Source organism: Mugil cephalus, chromosome 14 (genome assembly GCF_022458985.1).
Source record: "Mugil cephalus isolate CIBA_MC_2020 chromosome 14, CIBA_Mcephalus_1.1, whole genome shotgun sequence".
Taxonomy (NCBI): Eukaryota; Metazoa; Chordata; class Actinopteri; order Mugiliformes; family Mugilidae; genus Mugil; species Mugil cephalus.
In genome coordinates, this window is record NC_061783.1 from 15,107,929 (window position 1) to 15,121,026 (window position 13,098).

The 13,098-nt window shown below is 39.9% G+C and overlaps 2 protein-coding genes across 3 annotated transcripts; both read left to right on the forward strand.

The window, feature by feature from the left end:
- The first annotated feature begins 1,437 nt into the window (after window positions 1–1,437).
- Window positions 1,438–6,708, forward strand: LOC125020210 (hepatoma-derived growth factor-like). Its single transcript, XM_047605518.1, has 6 exons — window positions 1,438–1,914; window positions 3,518–3,594; window positions 3,701–3,839; window positions 4,118–4,276; window positions 4,346–4,534; window positions 4,981–6,708. Exons 1-6 carry the CDS (start codon window positions 1,828–1,830, stop codon window positions 4,999–5,001), a joined length of 672 nt encoding a protein of 223 aa, XP_047461474.1. The 5' UTR covers window positions 1,438–1,827; the 3' UTR covers window positions 5,002–6,708.
- A 948-nt stretch (window positions 6,709–7,656) lies between these two features.
- On the forward strand, window positions 7,657–11,086 carry mrpl24 (mitochondrial ribosomal protein L24). 2 transcript variants are annotated; one of them, XM_047605883.1, is made up of 6 exons: window positions 7,657–7,807; window positions 8,038–8,224; window positions 9,459–9,554; window positions 9,713–9,816; window positions 10,155–10,285; window positions 10,704–11,086. In XM_047605883.1, the coding sequence occupies exons 1-6, from the start codon at window positions 7,689–7,691 to the stop codon at window positions 10,838–10,840; spliced, it is 774 nt and encodes a 257-aa protein (XP_047461839.1). In that variant the 5' UTR covers window positions 7,657–7,688; the 3' UTR covers window positions 10,841–11,086. The 2 variants fall into 2 exon arrangements, with proteins under 2 accessions (XP_047461839.1, XP_047461837.1); XM_047605881.1 differs by having other exon boundaries at window positions 7,674–7,807; window positions 8,035–8,224.
- The last annotated feature ends 2,012 nt before the right edge of the window (window positions 11,087–13,098 follow it).

Below are 13,098 nucleotides of genomic sequence, written 5' to 3' on the forward strand. Positions count from 1 at the left end.
GTGGAAAATCTCATTATGTGTATTTTTCTAATTAGATTAGATTAGATTAGATTAGATTAGATTAGATTAGATTAGATTAGATTAGATTAGATTAGATTAGATTAGATTTGGGCCGAGTTCAAGTACAAAGCCTATGTTAGCATCTAACCAGAAGTGTAGAGATTTTATAATTTACAGAAAGTGCGGTTCTTTACAGAGGTCACAGTACTGAGGCTTCATTAATGCTATTTCCCGCAGTATGTACACGGTTAAGTAGTATGTACACAGCATATGTTATGCACAGAATGTTTAGCGTTGACAGAGTAGAAGATAACTATGTAGGTAAATCAATAATCTGGTAGGACGCTGAGTCTCATGCTGCCATCTTGATCTACATATTGCATGTTAAGTGATTTCAACATTCTCTTGATCCACCCTAAAATATCAATGATTAAAATTAAGATTTGGGCCAACTATGAGTGGGTCATTGCTCCCGGTGTGTCCTCTTTCTCCTCAAACATCCTGGTAGTTTAGCTTCATAGAAGTCTGAAATATGCACCACACCATTGATTACATAATCAGGACCTTAACGCAGGTCCATTGCAACTGACCCGGAGCACCGGGTGTGAATAGGGCATGTGCATCGAAATGGTAAAACCTTCATTATTTATTTTTTATTAGCTTAAATGATGCATATACATAAATCTAGTTTTTAGTTTAGATTAGATTCAACTTTATTGCCATTACACATGTACAGGTACAGAGCAACGAGATGCAGTTTAGCGTCTAACCAGATAAGCAGTAAGTGCATGTACCATAAATAGTGTGGTATATAAGCCATATGGTACAGGTTGTTTTTATAGCATATGGACTACATTTACAGATGAAAACCTATGTGCGGGTTAGTGAGCGAAATATGCACAATAATTGAGGTACTATGAACATATGACACAGATGGATTTGTGCTTTAAAAGTAAGTAGACTATATACAGGAACTGTAACATAAGCTATACTAGAGGAAATGGCAGGTGGTAAATTCAAATAATTAAATTAAAATATTATATTAAATTATATAAAATATTTATATAGTTTCATACACATACTCATATATACACCTTAATATATTTGCAGATACCTATATATCAGACTATTTATATTTATTCGCACATTATAACTTATGTCCACTCCATATTTTATATAATAATTTATTATTATACTAAATATCCTTACATACCTATACTTTATATCTATACTTTCATATGACCATAGACTATATCTGTGTTGTGGGGGCTTTGTTGTTGTTGTATTCCTGCAAAGAAAAACTGCAAAGAGAATTTCCTTTTGGGTGCCTAAAAGTATCTTCTACTTTAAAAACTTGACGTTAGGTTTCTTGAAAGTCGCTTCTCATTTGAGACATTACCTTGTGGCGCTTTAAACCGATGGGGGGCGCTATTTGTGCAAAGGCTGGGGGCGCGTCTGCAAAGAGGGAAGCGGGTTTCAATTTCAAACCCAAATAAACCGAGGGACGAGCTAGTGGATTGTGGGACAGCGATAACACTAAACAGTTCATTTACCGCGCTTTCCCGTGGAAACTGAACGTCGTGGTTTATTCTCGGTCGTGGTGTAGACGCAACTGCATTGACTCCGCCGGTAAAAAGTCGCCTGACGCGTCTTCGCTCCAATTTTCCGCGCCTGGTTAATTTGGATGACAAACCGAGGCTTGGCTTGTTTGCAGGTGTTTATCACTACGGATACGGCACCACGTTAAAAAAAAAAAAAAAAAAAAAAAACACCACTGTGCTTTAATTACTCTCATATTTGGTATAGCGAGCGATTTCTGCTAGAAACATGCCGAGGTCCAACAGGCAAAAGGAATATAAACCTGGAGATCTCGTGTTTGCTAAAATGAAGGGGTACCCACACTGGCCTGCGAGGGTAAGCACCCGCCGATATATATCCTGTTCGCAGCTATAGCTTTGGTGTTGTTGGACTAATTTCTGGCTGCATGCTCCTGTCGCTTGTTTACCTGCGAGGCCTAACACTAGTGGGCTACCATGAGTTAGCCTAGCTCGGCCAAGCATCCAACACACAGCTACCAAACTGCACCATCGAACCGTACACAGATACACATTTATTTCAGGTGGTTCATTATGCGAGGGGAAACCCCCAATGCGCTACTTGGGTAATTAAAATTGAATCTCGCTGCCAGCTTCTGCTTAGCGTCGCTTTTCATTTGCCTCTCTCGTCTCCCAGGGGGCCTGTGAGGCTAATTGTAACTTTAAGCTTTACGTTATAAAGGAGCAACTGGACGGCCATGTTGGTGCACTTGCTTAACGTCTAGCCAGCGGCTAGCTGTGCGCGTCCAAGTCCGACTACCGGAGCACACGGGCTCGGGAGCCGGCTGTAACTTGGCCAGTCGCTAAATAAGTTTGATTTCTTTCTGAACTGTTGCATTTTGAGGCTAATGGCTGATTGTGTTGCGTTGCTACTTTGTAAACATTCCTGCCCACACACACACACGCACACTTGTTGCAGAAGGTGCATTTGCTGGCGACGTTCATTCATCAACGTTAATTTCTAACAAGCCATAAAAACTTGACGCACTGCTAATATAAACTCTGATACAAACTTAATGACCGTCCAGACTGTAAACGCGTGCTAGCCGGGCATCCACGTCAGTCTTTCCCAATTATTCAGCAGCAGAAAGCAACATGTGAACTATAAAGTCACATTTTCCTCTAAAACGCACCATCACTCTGAGCGTTCAGAGTAACCTTATGTAACTGTTTTCAAAGTAAAAGAGGGATAAAAAATAATCAATACAGTTATGTACGGTACACAGCACTGCAGTTAAAAAAATGTGGAAACAAAACAACACGTAATCCCCAACCACATCTGGCTTGTGCAGTTGAAAAGGAAACACTGGATTGCACTTTCAGTGTTTCTGCTTTTGATGTAGCAACCGTTCATTGCAAATGAATGATTTAACGTTCACATTTGGCTAATTAAATGTGCATCCAAAAATAAGAACGTGCTCTTTTACCCCCAGTGTAGTGGGGGCTAGTGTCAGTATTGATCTGTGCCTCTTCCCTCCTTTTTTCTCAGTCTTATCAGTCCAGCCTCTTGTCAACAGGCCACAGGCCTTGCCCCACCTATCCCGACACAGTGGTCCTATCTGGGAATGCCAAAAGGCCGCCTGGCAGAGGCTAACGGACGCCGCGCTTGCCCATAATAATAGTGGTTTCCTGTCTGCAGTGTCTTGCTATGCTCTTTTTTTAAACGCACATAAATAGTGTAAGATTGGCAGAGCCAAACGGTGACCCGCGCTCCAATTGGCTTCGTTATTAGTTTAAATCAAGCAAATCGATACATGTCTAGTCCTATAAACCTAATTTAGCATTAAGATCCTTACTGCTGAAACTTTTCATTCATTGTGCGTTCAAATGCTTAAGATAATTGTGTGACTCTTGTGCTCCTGCTTTTGCTTAAGACAAACGTAGGACCTTTTTTTTTAAGACCCCGCTCTCTGAATTCGCAGATTGATGAGTTACCCGAAGGAGCCGTGAAAACGCCCTCGAACAAGTATCAGGTGTTCTTCTTTGGGACACATGAGACGTGAGTTGTTTTTGTGTTGAGCTTGTCGTTGTTAAATAACGAGGAGCTTAAATGATGGCAACTTGAAGTTTTTTTTTGTTTTGTTTTTTTTTTTAAACATCTCTAGGGCTTTCCTGGGTGCCAAGGATTTGTTCCCATATGAAGAGTGCAAAGAGAAGTTTGGAAAAGCAAACAAGAGGAAAGGATTTGCTGAGGGACTCTGGGAGATCGAGAACAACCCCACTGTCACGCATGAAGCCTATGAGGTACGCAGATTTGTTCTACTTTGGGGATATCTGGGTATTTTTAACGTAAGGAAAGCTGATGGATTACGTTTAAGCACTGTTGGCATAGAAATGCAAGCGTTAAAACAGCTACACATGGAGGGTACGGTGACCTGTAGTAGCTCTAGGAAAAGGATGTTTTTTTTGTCTTCTGCACACACGAGCATGAGGATTCAGATGTACGATGTACAGCCTTGACGTTGCTTTCACTTTGATCTCATCGTGGGTTCCACGTTGTGAACTAACGCTTCTGCTTTTAGTCATCAAAGAAGGACAACGCGTCAGAAGGAACAGGGGACACGGGCAGTTCGGAGAAAGCAGATGCCGAGGGCAGCAGTGACGAGGACGAAGGCGCCCTGGTCATCGACGAGAAGAACGAGAGGGGAGGAACCAAACGAAAAGCAGAGGAGTCCACAGAGGTGAGCTCCCTTCCGTCCGTCGGCTGCTCCCGAGCCGAGAGCTCCGTGGTTGACATTTTCTCTTCGCAGGCGTCTCCCAAGCGGCCAAAGGATACGGAGGCGGAAGGTGACTCTAAAGTGGACGGCAACAAGTCGAACACAGAGGCCAAGCTCAACGATGTGGCTGGACCTAAGGCAACTGCTCCCTCCTCACTGAGCGAGTCTAAACCAGAGGCCCAGGAAAACGCTCCAGCAGGGGGCCAGCTAACAGCAGATAAGGTGAGACACTACGTGTTAATGTTGATTACCAGGGATTGGGACTCATTATTTGGGTACACATATCATTGTGGACCTTTTTTATTTTTAACAAAATAAACCTGCAATATAAGAATTACTTCCACGCACCTAGTATCTGCTAAAGTACCATTTAGCTTCACAGTGAACATTTACTTTGCTTGTATTTATGTGCTTGTTTGAGGCTCTGAATAACTGAATAGAGCCAAAAATTAAATCAGAGTATTTGCCAAAGCCCTGATAAGAGGATGTAATTTCTCTCAGATGCCAACAGAGAATCCTCATCCTGAAAGTCGAAAACAAAGTTCTTGCATTAAAGCGGAACAACACAAGTGCAACTTGCCTCTGAAATCCCATCCATGTGAAAGCTGTAGAGAAAATGCTATGGCTAAAATAATTCCTCTAATTGCTCTTCCGTGTTCTCCCTGCAGCCGGTGACAGACAGCGCTTAACGTCAACTCAGAAGAAAACCAACAACCTTTTGATGCTTCTCTCTGGAATTTAAGCATCAACTCAAAACCTGCAGGATTTCAGCTGTTTAATTAAGTAGGAGAATTTAAAGAAAAGAAAAAGAAAACAAAACACCAGAGTGTTTGTATTGAGAGACAAACAAATCATAATTTGCCATTTTTGGGATATCATATATCCCAGAAACAAAAAAGTTTGCTAATCAGATTTCAAACAATTGAACCGAGCACTTTAAAGCTCATTTATAAATGGGATTTTGGTGTGTATATATTTTTTATTTCTAAGTGCAATTACACAATTACAAAGACTGAATGCTAGGTGTCAAAACATCTTTCAGTTTAGAGGGAATAAACACTGAATATCACAGAATATATCGTAAATAAATAAATAAATAAAAATGCATTTAAATCACAAAAAAAAATACATTTATTTGACTAAATGGTCCCATTTGGTTGTTTGGAAACGTCAACATTGTACAGAACAGAACAAATTTTCACCCACGCTCTCAGCTTTAGTTCATGAATTTACTGTTTTACTTCACCTAGCTTCTCAGCTTCATTTCAGTCATTTATTCTTTCTTTCTGCCCCGTTAATCATCGTCTAGTTTTATGCAACACAGGTTTTGTTGCTTTGGTGTGCGTGCGCGTGCATGTGTGTGTGTGCGTGCGTGTGTGTGTGCGCGCTTTGTTGCAGGTGACCAAATTATGTGGTAAATTTCAGAATTGTTGAATATCCCCATTTGAACTACGAGTAAACCTCTCTTTAACATCACTTCAGCCGATGACGTGTGTTGTTATGAGCAGAAAGACATTCCTGAATGTTGTGAGCTTGATGCGTTCGAAGTCAAGCTGGAGCAGTGTTAATGACTGTCGCGAGGGGAGGGGGCTGTTATGTGTCACCACCTTTTTCTAGGAAATTGTCTGGCAACCTCTTACAAGGCGAAAACTCAACTTGAAGTTTTAATATTATAATTTCCTATATAGCTCACAGTTGTGCGGCCATTGCTCGATGCTGTCAAAAGTGCAGGTTTCATTCAGTAATTGGTTGTGCCAAATATGTCCAGCTCATTCAGGTTGGAAATTTACTGCAAAAATTGTTCATGCATTTTGAAAGAATATATGGAGCGAACCATCTGTAAAATTTTGATTTATGACTTTTTTTTTTTTTTTTTCTTTGATTCCCGCCCTCTTAACTGGAATACGAGTCTGTTTTACTTCAGTGGTCTTATTATTTTGACTGTGAAACAAAGTTGTGATGTTTTAAAGATGTGTTTTATTCAAACATCTGTTTAGACAACATGTTCAACATACAGTGTTGTTATTTTCCACTGTGGATCATTTTGGTGCGAACTCGGTCCATCGTGTTGCCTGGATGTCGTCATCGCTTCAGTGTTCTTTCATGTATTTGACAACGTTAGCCTACAGTTTATCGAAATTGAAACCATAAGGGAACGCTCGGCTCTTTAGGGTGAAAATAATTCTGGATGTTGTGTCTAAGGTGGCAACTTTCCCTTCACCACACCATTTACTTCAAGATATATAAAATGGTCAAAGCACCACTTCAGATCTGGATTTAATCTCAAGGTTTAGCTTTCTCTGTTACTTTCAGAAGCTGCCATTCATCTTAACCTGCTGCTTAGTTTACTATTGTAGTTGCCAGTTCATTTAATAAACATGTTGATTACATAAAAATGTGTTTGTGTCATGCTTATATCCATTAAAACCTGCTTATTTAAAGCAGATTATCTTGATCTTAGTCATTACAATAGTTTTCATAAATAGGATTGTTTGCAGTTTCCTCCTAATCCATATATAAACTGTTTTTTTTTCTCTTTCACGTATAAATGTATGAAACTAACATGTATGCAGTTGTCACAAATAATTTGCTCCTAAGAGAGCCTTGAGGCCCAGTTAGGTCCCAGAGGCTGTGCATGCTGAACTAGTTTTGGAGTTATGTAACTGGTCCTGACAGCTTTGAATTTGTCATGAGGTTTGGTTGCTTATCGTTTGGGCAACATTTTAAGTACATTTCTCTTTTTAGTATATACAACAGAATGAGAAAGTTTTGGCTATATTTCAGCTTTGATTTGTGCTTACATGTGCGATTGCAGCATGAAATTGTAGCCTCTTGCTTCCCTTGCTTTGTGTTTGGCTAAAAATATCTACCAGCTTTGTCACAGTAGAATTACAGCAAGGTTTATAATGATTCACTTTATCTGCCTCCCTGTGAGGTCTCGCGCTGAATTACAACCTTATTTCAACAATGAACATGTGCAAATATTACAGATAAACTATCGTTAGCGAGTTTAGTAACTACAGAAATATAACTCAAGACAGAGGAAACAAAAGAGACACATTTGTAGGTTTTATGTTTAAGTTGCTGCACCGTGGGCCTTTGAGGAAGATGATTTCAATCCTTACTACAGGACATGGCAAAATGTGCTACCCTTGAGTTGGATAGTGCAAAAAGGGATGAAATGAGTCAATACATATAATGTACAGTGTAAATGTAACATGTCACTGATGAAGTGAATAAAATACAACATTTGTGATTGGGAGACTTCCTATCATTAGTTTGTTCGCAGCTACAGTGGTGTGAAGGTCATCTTGGTCTCCGCGGCCTGCATCCTGCTCACAAATCAATGTAATAAGTTCCCTAAGCTCGACAGTAGATGTGCCTTTGCGCATGCGTGAAGCCAGGCCCGTTCCTCCTGTCCAGAAGGGGGCGCTGCTTGTCGGTGTTGTTGGTTGTGTCCACCCTGCTACATGTGACATTGACATCAACCGGAGGGTAAGCGTAACTTTGCAAGTTACTGTCTCACTTTTCTCCTATATCAGCACGTTTTAATAGTTATGTTAAAAACGCAGGTCTCTCTCATATTTGCGTTTTATTTGTGTGTTTGACAAATTGCGTCTAAACCGCTCTCAGTTAACGTAAACGACAGCTTCTTGGAGAGCTAGCGTTAGCCTAGCTTATGTTGACATGGATGTCTTTTGAGAAAATAATTTGTTTCCCAGCAGCACAATGAGGCTGACGGCACTCCTGTCGATGGCAGCCAAGGTGGTTGCGCCCAGAGATTTGCGCTACGGTACCAATAGGCCGTGGACCTTAGCTGCCCAGAAGCTGAATCCTCCTGGGAAGAAGAGGAGAAAGGTGTTTGTGGAGCCGCTGACTGCAGAGGACTGGTGCATAGTCAAGGGGGACATGGTGAGGAACTCAGGATTCAAACCTTGACAATGATGGTGCCGATGTTTTCTTCCTTTTAATTAAATAATAAAGCCCTTGCATAATGAACACGATTTCTCTCTGTAGAGATGTGTCACTTTTAGTGTATTAGTTCACACTCGAGACCTTTATTTGTCACAAGAAGCGCAGTTTAAAGATGCATTGAAATGCTTCCGATATATTCAGAGATTATAAGAACACGCGAATATCTAAATTTACACAGATCAGTCAGAACATTATGACCACTGACAGATGAATTAATTACGCTGGTTATCTTTCAGGACGTGGAATATATCCATCAGCATTAGATTTATTTGAGAAGTGGAAAGATTGAAGAAGTGACTCTGACGAGGATCATATTATGATAATACTAAATGTATTTATAAAGTACTTTTCATTAACAATCTCAAAGTGCCACAAAGTACAGTAGAAACCCAGAATACACAATAAAAACACTAGGAACTACGAAGCAAAAACAGCTTCTACAAAAATGAAGGAGTCCACTCACTATGGAGGTTAACAATTATCTAAACAGAAAAAACATTTTGTAAAAACGTCCAAAGATTGAGGATTTCTCAGATGGTCAGGGAGGTGGTCAGAAAAGCACCAGGTCTCCCATGGTCCACAGTTTGGTTCAGGGCAGAAGGAGGAGGTTAAGTGCTGTGTGATGTTGAAGAGTCGATGGTTACAGGACTGTGTTGGAGCAGTTTTTGTGGCGTGTTCCCAGGTTGCAGTGGTCAGTAACTATAAAAAGCAACTTACTGTAGCTGGAATTGCTGAAAAGAAGTTAATGATGGTTCTTATCGAACTATGTCTGGACACAAAGTTTGTTTTGTATGCAGCTGAGTAGCTGCAGACCAGTCCTACAATAGGCACATGAGCATCACAACTTAATCACTGAACATCCACACATTCTGTGCTTTTTTTGAGCCCTTGGTGGTACATGTCAGTGTGACTTAAACCCAAATGCCAGGATCCAGCTCTCCCAAAAAGACATTGAGTAGTAATTAGATTGTCAACATTTCACAGGTTTGTGGTTTCAAATTTGCGGCTGATCACTGTGCATGCAACTAATGAGAAGTACTTGAAAATCCCAGATCTGTTGTCAAAAATCAAGTCGTTTTGACAAAAGTACTTACTTCAAATAAAAATAAATTGATTGAATTTGATAGTATGCAAAAACACCAATTGAAACATTTTTCTTAATTTGTTTCAGGTCGAGATTCTTGCGGGGAAGGACAAAGGAAAGCAGGGAAAAGTGACCCAAGTCTTCAGACGCAGAAACTGGGTTATTCTGGAGGGACTGAACACAGTAAGAAAGTGGAAAAGAAAACAAGACCAACGTATTATCAGTCTGTACATGTATACGTCTGTTGTGGGTTCTTTAGGGTTTTCTTTTTAGCTCCACCAGATGGAGCCAGATGTGTATTTTGGTCAGGAAGGCTGTGAACTTCTGTCCTCTGTCCTCAGCATTACAGGTACATTGGAAAATCTGGGGATTACCGTGGGACCTACATTGCCAGTGAGGCTCCACTTCTGCTCCGTGATGTCGCCCTTATTGACCCATCAGACAGGTACAGTAAGCTGAACCACAGACATGAATTAAAACTGTGGCTTTGCACATGCACAACCATGTCGGGACCGTATGGAGGGTTGTGCTTAAAGAGTTGTTAAAGAGTTAAACAATTACAAGGTTGGATGTTGTGTTTCATTTCACTCGGCTAGATGTTACATTCTGCAATCTGTATCCGTAATCTGTGGTTAATCCACACCTTTGATCAACATGTAAAATAAATGCCATAGTACAGCAATCATTTAAGGATTGAGCTAGGGTGTAATCCAACATTATTTAAACAAATACACCTGATCTTTGATATCTTAAGAACCAAATTATATTCCATTACTTCTCCAGGAAGCCCACTGAGATAGAGTGGAAGTACACAGAAGAGGGTGAGAAAGTCAGAGTGTCCCTCAGGACGGGTCGAATCATCCCAAAGCCTATTTTTGAGCGCCGAGATGGCATCGTGCCACAACAGTGGAAAGGTAAGCGTGTGTTTTGATTGGAAGGTGATTCTTTGTTCCAGATGTAACTAAGAGTCAGCACATTAAAAGCAGCTGTTGTTTATTTTTTCCACCCAGCGCAGACTTCAATACCATAAATAGATTTCTGTGTGATGCAGTTTGTCTGCTTTAGAGTGGAAGAAATTTTTCTTCGTAAACTACAAGACACATGGGAAGTGAAAACTTTCCAGTGTTGAACAATCATCCAGTGATGTCATTCCTGTTACTTACATTATGTACCAATTTAAGTTTGAGCTTTTCCTCGAAGAACTCTCGTCAGTCTTCATAATGAAAACATGTCATCTAGAGGATTTGTTCAAATGTTGAAATCTGGACCAATATTTATAATATGTCTTTTTGATGTTTCACATCATATTTATATTGCCTTTTACCTTCACAGATGGGCCTAAAGATACCAGCACTGAAGACGCTCTAGAAAAGACCTATGTACCATCTCTGAAAACCCTGGAGGAGGAGGTCATGGAGAAAATGGGTATCCAAGAAACCAGGAGGCACCGGAAGTCCTACTGGTACTGACCAAACAAACCAGAGACACTCCTTACTGTGCTGTCCAGTTTTCTTATGAACCTACGTTGTTCTGATGGGAGTGAAGCTGAATGTCAAATCAAACAATAATTGTTTGAGGAAGCCGAGAAAAAGACGCACGAACTTTAAACTACTATTGCAACGTACACATTATTACTTAGATGTTCTCTGAATTGTTCTCTGTTTACAAATGTATCAGAGTTTCTTTATAATGTTGTGAATAAATGTCAAACAGAATTTTTACCTTCCGTTTAAATGGGGGAAAACAAGAATATTAAAGGTCCAGTACATCGGATATAGTGACATCTGGTGGTGAGTTAGCAGAATGCAACCAAATGAATATCCTTACACATTCAAGCTAACGGTAGTTGCTCGGGAAAAAAACAGCAGATATGGTTGGATTGTCCATAGTGGGCAACCTTACAAACATGGACTCCACTGAGGTGGACCCGCACCCTAAATGAAGAAGGGATCAAGACTGTCTTGGACTGGAGATTAAAGCCTCAAAATCCCACCATTACTTTGTGTGTCCCAGATGTGTAGACAAACTTCTGCTAGCTTGTTATAGGTAATATTATTTCAGCTTTAATATGTAGTGAATTGGGAAGAGTAAATCAAATTTAGCTGTAACATGAAAAGCCTGAATAAATCATTATGTACATAACTATCGAAAAATTCAAGATGGCAGTGTTTAATAAGCTCGTGTTGATGCCAACGTTCGAACAGAAGTAAAAAGACTTCTCACATAGAGTCTGTACAGTTGGAAAAGTGACATTATACCTCATATTGGCAGGATTAATAATGCTAATTGGTTACAGCCTGTGTGGATCATTCACAAGGCTGAAAATAGACGTATTATTTTACAGAAGTCCAGACGAGCAGCGCTCCAAAACTCAAAGCCTTTAGACAAATGAGTCTGTCTTTCCAAAGTGTCTGGGAAACCATGTGGAGAAACAAACGGTTTGGGAGGAGACTACACAAGACTGGACAGTTTTAACAAAGTCCTCACTCACCTCATTTGACTTTTTTTTTTTTTTTTTTTATGAATACACTGGCACTGAAGTTATACCTGCACTGGAATGAGAGGTTTCCAGGTTTAAAATATGACTTCATTTGTGAATTTATGACCCACATTAGAAAATGACAAAGTGGTTAAAATAGCTAAGAAACAGATTCACCTTTGTTCTCTTGCAGTGTAGCTTTCATTCTCAGCTATATCTTTTTAAACAGTTCCCTGTGGTTAAAATTAGCGTGACTTAATTAACCCCATACTAAAACCCCCCAAAAACAAAGCTATTCAAGATTAATTCTCGACAATATGTTGAAGTAGAATGTAATTGTTTGTGTGCGAATGCAAATGCGGTCTAGTAGTAGTAGCTGTAGTAGTCTTTTCTATTCCCACAGATGCAACGTCATTTAGTTACGCTGGTTCCACCGTCTTAGTTTACTGAGCCGACTTAACGCTCCAGAGCCGCCGTTAATTCTGCTGGATTTTACTTGTGCTTTTCCTGCTTGTATTAGTCAAATCTCATCCATTAAAACGGTTTACTGAAACATTAGATGGTAATTGTACGTCAGATGTTGAAGAAGGGCAGCGCGGTAGTTTTTCCACCCACATTTTCCTCGCTTGCGCTCCAACTTAAAATTGGCCAATGACACAATCGGGGGTTTTGTTGATCTCAAACCAACATAATCCTATAATATGTGTCGCACCATATTGGTTAGTCAGTATGAAAATACTGAAATAACTGGTCAACTTTTAAATTCAGGACGTAATGACATGCTTCCTATATATGTTTTTTTGGGAACCATTTACATCTTGGGTGCTCAGGTATGTTTTGGAATTATACCAGATGGATTTGGACAGAGAAGTAGAGGATAATAAAGCATTTTTATTTTCAACTAAAAGTGTAAAAGAAATATAAATACATGTAACAAAACCACAAGTGAAGAAACTAACGGATCACTCTAAACCTTTGTCCCTGCACCATTTATTGAAATAGTTCATATGTGAAGCTACATGTGCATTTTCATTTGCTAAAGTTTATAACTTCCTTAATTAAACCTCCTTCGATCAGGTTTGTTCTAGTGCATCCCAAAGGTACATTATCAATTTGGGATCTAGTGAATTAAGAGGCCTGATCAACACCTTGTCCTGTTCTTCATGTTTTTTTTGAGTTGTTGCTAAACAGTTTTTGTGTGTGTGTCATTGCTATGGGGTGGGGATGCATGTCGAAGTAACATCCACA

What these genes read in the sequence shown, in the direction of transcription:
- LOC125020210 (XM_047605518.1), top strand. Translation starts at nt 1,828, where the DNA reads ATGCCGAGGTCCAACAGGCAAAAGGAATATAAACCTGGAGATCTCGTG. An exon ending in ACCCACACTGGCCTGCGAGG is followed by an intron (nt 1,915 to 3,517) that starts GTAAGCACCCGC and finishes CTGAATTCGCAG; the next exon opens with ATTGATGAGTTACCCGAAGG. An exon ending in TTCTTTGGGACACATGAGAC is followed by an intron (nt 3,595 to 3,700) that starts GTGAGTTGTTTT and finishes AAACATCTCTAG; the next exon opens with GGCTTTCCTGGGTGCCAAGG.
- mrpl24 (XM_047605881.1), top strand. Translation starts at nt 7,689, where the DNA reads ATGTGCCTTTGCGCATGCGTGAAGCCAGGCCCGTTCCTCCTGTCCAGA. An exon ending in GCATAGTCAAGGGGGACATG is followed by an intron (nt 8,225 to 9,458) that starts GTGAGGAACTCA and finishes AATTTGTTTCAG; the next exon opens with GTCGAGATTCTTGCGGGGAA. An exon ending in TTCTGGAGGGACTGAACACA is followed by an intron (nt 9,555 to 9,712) that starts GTAAGAAAGTGG and finishes CTCTGTCCTCAG; the next exon opens with CATTACAGGTACATTGGAAA.